Source organism: Montipora foliosa, chromosome 11 (assembly GCF_036669935.1).
Source record: "Montipora foliosa isolate CH-2021 chromosome 11, ASM3666993v2, whole genome shotgun sequence".
Lineage (NCBI taxonomy): Eukaryota > Metazoa > Cnidaria > Anthozoa > Scleractinia > Acroporidae > Montipora > Montipora foliosa.
In genome coordinates this window covers 33,295,408-33,305,008 of record NC_090879.1, presented here as the reverse complement: position 1 = coordinate 33,305,008, position 9,601 = coordinate 33,295,408, and the positions used below count along the sequence as shown (strand labels likewise).

The following is a 9,601-nucleotide window of genomic DNA, read 5'->3' as shown; positions in this document are numbered from 1 at the left end:
GTAGTCAGTGAATCCATTTGTGGCGTAAAACCAGCAACTGTGAAGCAATCTATCAAACCTTCCACATCGATAAATGATTCCTGGCCGCTTGCTCTCTGGAAATCCAATCGGCGAAGTCAGAGTTGAGCTATAGAACTGGAAAAAGAGGACTACTTCTTCTGGGGTCAGAATTTTAGCATCAAGAACAACTGCTGAGAATTGCTCTTGGTTCATTACCGGAAAGCGTATGGACTTCACAATTCGTTCACCAAGAATCTTTCTTTTGCTTTCCCGATCAGCTGCTAGGCCCTGCATTTGGCATTTACTTGTAGCCCATAAGTCAACAGCTCGAAAGAGGTCGACTTCATCGATGAACAGAGTATCTCGAATAGCTATTGCCTCAAGTAAAGATCTCTCAATTGTTGCAAAACAATCGGATTTCAAAGCCGCTTCAGTCTGCTCATCGACCACTGTCCAGCAAGCATCAATCAAGTCTTCCTCTTCGTAGTTTAAGGCGGATGGCAGAACGTTAAAAACACTCAGTGGGTCTACATTATCCACGAGATACTCCGCGCACTTATCAGCGAGTGACGGTACCATGTATTTCTTCGCCAAGTGCAACACTCCCATCACATTACTTCCGCATAAGTTCACTTCATCGCTGTACAAGTAATGAAAAAATTCCAACAGACTCTCGTATTCGCAGTCAGGCAGTTCAATAGAGTCACTTGTCATAGCGAGTTCACCGTAAAACATGGCTTCAAACACGGGACTGCTAACTGACAACACAAACTTGTGAGCAGGGATTACTTGTTTACTTTTGTTATCATTCTTGCCATCGCCACTTAGAACAAAAAACTTCACATCACTGAAGAGATCGTTGTTGAACATGAACTCAGTTCTTGCTCTGATGGTGGCTCGCTTTGTTTGCCAGTTTCCTTGGTCAGACATGTTAGAATCTAGAAACGGTTTCTAAAATCTCGATGTTTCTATGGTCTGTTATTTCAGGTACTTTCTATTTACTGAAAATGCTTGGAAAGGCGAATGACTGTGTAGCATAGGATATCGCGCATGATCAATACAGGCAGGTGGTATGGACAAAGGCAATTAAGGACGTTCTCGCCCATTGCTACTGCGCATCCTTACAGCGCACGCAAATTCACATGCCACGTCATGCATCGAGCGCACACGCTAAGTACTAAAATGAATAATGATAGGGCAGATGGCCATTGCTATAGGTTTGCTTGGATTTAACGATCTTGTGTGTTCGGTGACCCCTACTTTTCTTTTCAGAAACAGATTTTATTTACAATTATCTCCAAATTGTCCAAAAATGAACAAAAAATCCATGTGGGAAGTTAAAAAAATTTCAAGATTTCTGTCCTCGGGACATGGAATCCTGTCATCTTGCGGCTGCAAGGCGCGTGAAACTATGGTCGCTAAATGCGAACTTGTTCTCTAAAGCCTAGTTTTCATATGTCGGGAAAATCCCAGACGATCGGGGATTTCGCATTTTCCCGACCGTCCCAGATTTTGCCGACTAATGAAAACCTTCAACCTTAGACATCCCCAATAATCTGGGATGGTCGGGGACGAATCGGGAAAATAGAAAGCGTTTCTATTTTCCCTACGCTTCCCAGATTTTTGCGATCGTCGGCGATGATTCCCGACATATGAAAACTCAAATTTGTACTGTCGGAGACGTCGGCGATGGTTTTAGCTCGTTACCAATCCTCTTAATTGCAAATTGCAAGGTTTGACGAACTGTTGGTTTGGCGCACTTTCCATTTATCTGGGACAAGCGTCTGGCGATTTTCAGATATGTCGGCAAAATCTGGGACGGTCGGGAAGCTGCGAAATCCCCGATCGTCTCGGATTTTCCCGACATATGAAAACTAAGCTTAAGGAACCTCAACAGTTAACTAAATTCATTTGATGAGTCCACGTATACAAAGTTTGGTAGAGAACATTTTTACTTCAAAGATGTAATTGCAATATTTTTGGGCGTACAGACACTGTGGCCTTATTCGCTAAAGAAGCCCGATTTTTTTCAAATTTAGGGTGTTCGTCCGGGCAAGTTCTCTCCAAAACAAAGTCGGTGACCCCCCATTGACATCACTAACTCATCATCTTTCAAAGGTAAAATTTGCAGAAAAAAATCAATGTTCGAAAATTTTCGTGCATTAAGACTATGGGAGGAAACAAGTTAGAGCACCCCGAACTCAAGAAGGAAGAAAGGATCGAGAAAGAAAAAAAAAATGCAAAATTATCAGGTGGTTCTAGAGATCATTCCCCTGTAGGGTTTATTGTAGCCTGTAAAGCCCAGCTATAGTTTTCGTCCTGACACTCTTGTAAAAAGTTGTTTCCATTTTGTTCATTTGCGCATTCAATAGGCCATTTTACAGTTGTTGGCTCAGTGACCTGCCCTATGAATGGCTGCGAGGCTGCCGGTGACCTTGTGTTGATACAGTCCTCACTGCTTCTATCATGTAAATTATGCTGTCATAATTCTAATTAGTCTATATTGCCATTAGAAAAGCACAAAAGTTTCTATCAAAGCAGGGTCACCGGCAGACTCGCTTCCATTCTTAGGCCTGGTAACTTAGCTACAACTATAAAATGGTCTATTGGTCTCCTACTTTACTTGCAATTGCGTTGTTTTTGGTAGGGGTTGGCAAATTACTCTTTAGTGTTGGCGCCACAATTCAGCGTTAATTAATAATTTCACAAGTAAAATTTCAAAATTGCTATGGCAGTGTTTTCAAAGGTAGAGAGATGACCATCAAGCTGAAGCTAATTTTCTTTTACCTCACGTCCCTTCATTAGAATTAGAGGCCAGATGCTTCGAAAAAAAAGAGCAAACTCGGATGTTATACACGGAAACCTTGGATGATCAATATTCTCTTAACTTTTAGGTGTGAAGAAAACGCTTTAAGTCAATCACGTCCTTTTTTCGTGCTTACAACTGTTGTGTGCATTCCCTATTCAAGAAATGAACGACTTAAATATGCTATCACTGTCGTTTTCTTAATGCCGGAATGATCTGGGTGCCTTGCAGCTGGCTCACACAATTTGTCAATAAAGAGGCTTTCAACGAACGAAATTGTATTTGAAATGAATCACATTAACCTGCCGATATGAAATCACGTGAAGCTATGATCTTCGCAGCTATGAACGCAACTTTAGCAACTGCGTGGAGAAGCCTGAAAACTTAGACCCCACAAATGACCAGCTCCCAACATCAGTGGCTTCCTAGCTCAGTAGGTTAGAGCGTCGCACCGGCATCGCAAGGTCACGGGTTTAAACCTTGTCGAAACTTCTCTACGCAATTGCTAAAATTGCGTTCATAACTGCGAGGATCATAACTTTACTTCAAAGAGGCTTTTATTGGAAGCTATTTCTCGTACTTTCTACTATGCCAGTTTTTACTTTGCTAATAACACTGAGCCTTTACCAATCTTTGAGCCGTGACCAAAGTAACGTATTGATAAAATCGTACTTTATTGAAAAGCGCCACTTTCGTAATTTTGCAAAACGTATTTTACCGAACCGTTTTCTTAACCCTTAAACGTTCAAGATACTACTACCCTCATCCTCCCTTATTACAGTTTTTCCCGTCTTTAAAAAATCGAATTTATCCTTGGTTTCACTAATCATATTCGGCATTTGTGTCTTATCTAGTTTTTACTACAGTGGAACCTCTCCTTTGGGACACCTCCATTCAGGGGACACCAATTTGGTCCCGGAAAAATGTTCAACCTAATCTTTGACTCCAACCCAACCTCAGTTCAGGGAACACCTGCCCTTGTCCCGAGGGAGTCCCTTGAATGGAGGTTCCACTGTATCATGGCTCGCCTACAAATGTTCTACTCATATTTAAGATAAGCAAACTTCGACAAACTGATACCAGCCCCTATCTCTCTGACCAAAGAAAGCCCGCTTTACACTAACAACAAATTCTGGCACGTCCCTCCGTTCGGGCACGGTACAGTCAATTTTTCGTATTTTTCGGCATATCAGGCACCTGTGCCAGAAATTATAGAGGTTCCGAGTACGTCTATGCGTCCGAACAGGTCCGTCAAGATTAGCAATAGCTACCTGCGGGCTCCTCCACCTGTAAATAATTTAGTAATTCAAGAAATAAAGATGTTGTTGCTGTTGTTGTCTATGAAGCTGTGCTCGCCACTCCAAATATTGGTACCGTGCTGCCTTCCTGGAGTGCCGTGCCAATTTTTGTGCGTGTGTAAAAGGGGGTTTAAAAATGCCAACACGATAATCTTAAAAGTGGATGAGTATATTGTCTATCACAGAGTCGGTAGAGGGGGCTAACTATGGTCTATCACTAAACCCATTTAGAAACTGCCAGCAAGCTTTGAAAACTTTCCACTTTTATGCTCTCTAAGGGTTAATGATTACAGCTGCTTTTATCGATGTTTTTATTGGGGAACGTACGCATCGGAATAAAGATATCGATATAGAATAATTTGCCATTAGATTTAAAAAGGCAGAATTCAGCCTCTTCGTTTAAGAAAAGAAAATTGTAAGATTACTTTAAGAGAAGCAAATATCTTTAGCTCATTTGCCTAAATTTTCCATCGATGCTCTTACGTTATTGTCGGGGTTCGTAGAACCAGGAAGTTAAGAAAATCCGGGAATTTTACAGGTTATAAACAAAAGAAATCCAAGACCCCAAACGTGGCAATTTCACATCAATTTTCCTTTAGAACAAGTTACTTAACAACTCAAAGTCTATGCAGAGAAACTTTTTAATAGCTTCCTCGTTCGTTTTTTTCTTAATATCTAATTTATCATGCTATGAGCTTTAGCTCCTTTTTGGAAAAAAAAAAACGATTCAAAAAATATATTCTCAAAAAAATACTACAACTACTATTATACGATAAAATACGAGGAGTTTTCCAGGAGTTTATACCAAAATTGAATTTTCAACGAGTACTTTTCCAGGGCGCTGGAAAATATTTACAAACATCCAGGAGCTTTCCAGGAATCCCAGGAGCTATGGGAACCCTGTATTACGTATATATACTAGCTTTTTACGTGGAATGCCGAAGGCATACCACGTCTTAAAACCGGGCTGGTGTCAAATTTTATTTGTTTTGTTGGTAGTCACACATGTGCATACCCCACGGATATTGAATTAAGCTCCGATCGGGTGAATTTACTTTATACCCTTAAGTATATCCGAACTTCCCTGCCCCAATTAGAAACCATATACTTTCGGTGCGCTTCGCGATCATGTGCGCGCGTTGGACCACTCGGCCATCGCGTCACAGTTCTGTTGCAATGAGGAAAGCAATTATTTATCGTGGAATCTTTCCGCCGGCCATGATTGAAACAGTATTAAAATATTCGATAAAGTGGACAGATGTTTTTTCTTTGGGAAAGACAAGCGTTAAAGGTAAGAAGAATTTTCTACGAAATTTCTAGATCTTGCTTCGTACGTATACTTCAGGGGCACCCAACGGATCTGTTCCTCACTTTATCTGTTCCCCAGAGGAATCTTGCTGGCTGGCAAAAATACAGGTGTTCCGATGAGCTGGCTGGGAAATTTATCATTGATAGAGGTTTTACCTGGGAATTACTGACTTTTTCTAGCATTTCAACCCGAGCTGGCTGGTGTCAGCTGGCTGTAGAAACTCTGAAGACTGAGAACGACAAACGACGGCTGGTCAGAGTGATTGCGCTTGCGGAAAAAACCTGTGTCGGTTTTCTTCGGTCGTTTGTTAAAAGCGCGCGGAGGTTTCACAGATCGACGAACACGGATTGTGCTGTTTTCCTCATTTACATGTAAGATTAATTTCCATTGTTATTTTATCTGTATGCTGAGATTCTCGTGATGTTCTTCTACACTGAATTGAAATGAACAGAGTGAATTTAACAGTATTAACTTGTATTTTCATTCACAGTCGACCAGAGTTTCGACGGTGTACAATGTGTTTGGTGTTAGCGTTTTCGGAGGTATAAGACTTCCTAATGTAGTTGTTTTAATGCTTTTTTTCGGTTATCTGTATTAGTCAAGTGCGTGATGATCTTTTACAGTTGAAGCGAATTGAGCCAACGATCGAATTGTAAAAAATTGACAGCAGTACGTATTTTTCTTATTCGTGTAGGCAGCCACGGGATCAACCAGGTGCTTTCCTCAAACACAAGGTAAAAATCAAGAAAAATTCGCACTTATTTTAATTTAGTTTATTTCGTTAGAAAGACGATTTATTACTCTCGAGAACTCCTGCGAAGAGATCCTTTTGTAAGAACCTGTTGGCAGATATTTGGCATAATTATACAAAACCCTGTTTAGTTAACTAAAATCAAGCAGGTTCTATAATTATGTGAGTAACAGTTAAATTGCAATAAACACTTTATCCAAGGAGTTTGACTTTGAGATCGCAAATATTTATTTTTCTGGCAATCAGTACCTATATCTCCTACATACAAATTAGGACCTTGTCAACAATCCACTTTAAGCCTGCATCCAAGCATCCCTATTTTGCCAGACAAAAAATATATATATGTTCGTATATGCAGGCTTTTATTATTGTTTTTTTTCTCTGACTAAGAAAACTTTGTTGGTTTTGGTCAGACTGTGGTTTTAATTGTGAGAATGCTTCTGATGATCAGCTGTTTGTATTGGGTAGAGTGCTTAATTAAGACATACTTAGTCTATTGTTCTTACAATGTATGATTGTGTCAGCAATAACTGTTGTCATCAACACATACATTGACAAAACAATTATTTGTTATTGTGACCAACAGCACTAATTCTTTTTTACTTGGCAGATTGTTTACTTTTCCTTTTCAACAATCACAAATTATCTTTAGTCATACTTTGTCTCTGTACAAAGCCAAACTGAGTTAGGCTTGTGAAGATGGGCATTCTTTGTTTGTTCATTCTTACGACCCTCTCTCTTCCATCAGGTTGAGTTAGGCTTGTGACGATGGCCATTCATTGTTTGTTCATTCTTACGACCATCTCTCTTCCGTCAGGTTGAGTTAGGCTTGTGACGATGGCCATTCATTGTTTGTTCATTCTTACGACCATCTCTCTTCCGTCAGGTTGAGTTAGGCTTGTGACGATGGGCATTCTTTGTTTGTTCATTCTTACGACTCTCTCTCTTCCCTCAGGTTGAGTTAGGCTTGTGACGATGGCCATTCATTGTTTGTTCATTCTTACGACCATCTCTCTTCCGTCAGGTTGAGTTAGGCTTGTGACGATGGCCATTCATTGTTTGTTCATTCTTACGACGCTCTCTCTTCCATCAGGTTGAGTTAGGCTTGTGACGATGGCCATTCATTGTTTGTTCATTCTTACGACCATCTCTCTTCCATCAGGTTGAGTTAGGCTTGTGACGATGGCCATTCATTGTTTGTTCATTCTTACGACCATCTCTCTTCCATCAGGTTGAGTTAGGCTTGTGACGATGGCCATTCATTGTTTGTTCATTCTTACGACCATCTCTCTTCCGTCAGGTTGAGTTAGGCTTGTGACGATGGGCATTCTTTGTTTGTTCATTCTTATGACTCTCTCTCTTCCGTCAGGTTGAGTTAGGGCATTCATGGTTTGCACTGAGAACTTTGTTTCCTTTTTGGCCCTCTATTCAGTTGTCTATTAAGTTTCAATTCTCCTTTAATGTGAATGGCTGCAAATCCGTGTCATTGGGAGGAAGATGCTCAACAGTTGTTCAGTCATGGTAACATTTTAAATTTTATTAAAATAATTTATGGCATGGAGAAAGTCCATTCAATTTGGCCAGTTTAAGTGCTAGACCTATATGGCCTGCAGAAATTTTACTGATCTTGTTATCCATCCAGCTCAAGATGTGACTGTCATATTTGGCGAGTCAAGGGAATTTTTTTTCAATTTTTCAGTTGATCTGGAAAGATATATAGCTAAATATGTTGACTGCTCTGCACCATGATGACAAATAGATCTTATTACCTCAAGCTGTTTTTTTTTTTTGCCAATCCGCAAAGACATTCATGATAAATAGACATGTTTCAACTTAAGCGTAAGGTTTCTGCATCTAAGAATTACAGGGGCTTGAGTCTACTTTTTACAAATACTAACAATCACAGGTTGCCTACATAATCTGTTTGACCCTTGGTATTATTGAATTTAGAAGAAATGTATGAGAATAGCAAAAAGTTCCATATTATTGTACAATTCTGGGATAAATATTTGCATATAAGATAAGAATAAACAAACCTTCATCCGAAATGTTCTGCTGTGTCGTTATTGTGGCTGCTTGTGGGAAATTTAGCGATTTCAAGAACATGTGTTGCTCTGGTAAAAATTGCTACAATTTGCCATTTTCAGCCATAATAACAACAGCACAAGATCATTTCAGATAGTTTATCCTCATCTTGTGTAAATATTTATTGCAGAATAGTACAATAATAATTATGGAACTTTTTGCTATTCTCATACATTGCTTCTAAATTCACCCTTTGTGTGGGTCCCCTGTCATAACAATGATTAGTGAGTCCATAGCTAGATCTGAAAACTCAATCAGCATTACTGCTGGCTCTACTCAATTAATATTGGTCTCTAATTTATTTCCTTTTTAATTATTTTTCAGGCTACCATGGAAATAGCAAGGAATAGGACATTAGCAATTGTGTAACTGAAGAGATGAATAAAAATGTAAAATGAAGAGCTATTTCAAGGTTCCAGTTGTTCTACCTTATTGTAGACAAAATTATACAGGTTTATCCTAGCAAGTATTTTATTGCTTTTGTGTACAATGGTGCTAGGTATTATGAATTCTGTGCTCGCTTTCCAGGGTGACAAAAGGCTCCTAAAATTCAAACTGCTCGAGACAGCAGTACATGTAGAGTATCATACTAACACAAGAACTACAGCTGTGTGTTTCACATTATCGTTCCATTATCATTATCAATATAGGTATTGTTATTGTTATCATCATCATCATTATTATTAGTAGTAGTAGTAATAGTATTCCTTTCATTTATATATATATATATATATATATATATTAATATGTTAATTAAGTAATTAATTAATTAATTAATTTAATTCCTGGCTGGGAAATAAATTTGATCAGCTGGCTGGGAAACCAACCAATTTTATCCAGCTGGCTGGGAAATTTCTTGTGTGTCTTGCTGGGAAAAAGGAACAGATAATTTTTTCCCAGCAACACTGAAAAACACCTGAAAATGCCTTAATAACATTTATTTTCATTAACTGGGGTATAATAATACATTTTACAACAAATTGGTCGTTGGGTGCCCCTGATACTTGTGTGTTCCGCTGTGAACATTACGGTATTTTGCACAGAACTAATACTTCATTAGAAGTATTTTGCATAGCACGAATACTCCAATATTTCTTGGGAACCGGCTTGTTCAGCCGTTTTGACGTAGAAAGAAAATAAGAAAATAGCTTTCAACGGCCAAACAAAATAAAAAATGAAATCAAGTTTAAAAAAAAAACGAATTACTGATGTCCGTCACGGGGACTTCGCAGCGGTCCCCCATCCAAGTACTAACCTCATTCGGAGGAGCTTAACTTCAGCTGACACCTTGGCTAACATCAACGATGGAGATCTTTGTGTTAAATTCGCACATGTATCTTGTCGAACTTTCT

At 39.2% G+C, this 9,601-nt stretch overlaps 2 protein-coding genes across 2 annotated transcripts in view; one reads left to right on the top strand and one right to left on the bottom strand.

Moving 5' to 3' along the window:
- Positions 1–958, bottom strand: part of LOC137976018 (BTB/POZ domain-containing protein 6-like) — a 1,457-nt gene extending 499 nt beyond the window's left edge. Inside the window, exon 1 of the mRNA XM_068823266.1 lies at positions 1–958. This exon is cut by the window's left edge and continues 499 nt beyond it. Coding sequence (XP_068679367.1) covers positions 1–930 — 930 coding nt within the window. The 5' untranslated portion in view covers positions 931–958.
- Positions 959–5,280: 4,322 nt separating this feature from the next.
- LOC137976940 (uncharacterized) lies at positions 5,281–8,648 on the top strand. The gene is made up of 5 exons (XM_068824256.1): positions 5,281–5,395; positions 5,631–5,784; positions 5,904–5,955; positions 6,108–6,147; positions 8,574–8,648. Exons 1-5 carry the CDS (start codon positions 5,281–5,283, stop codon positions 8,597–8,599), a joined length of 387 nt encoding a protein of 128 aa, XP_068680357.1. The 3' UTR covers positions 8,600–8,648.
- Positions 8,649–9,601: the final 953 nt, after the last annotated feature.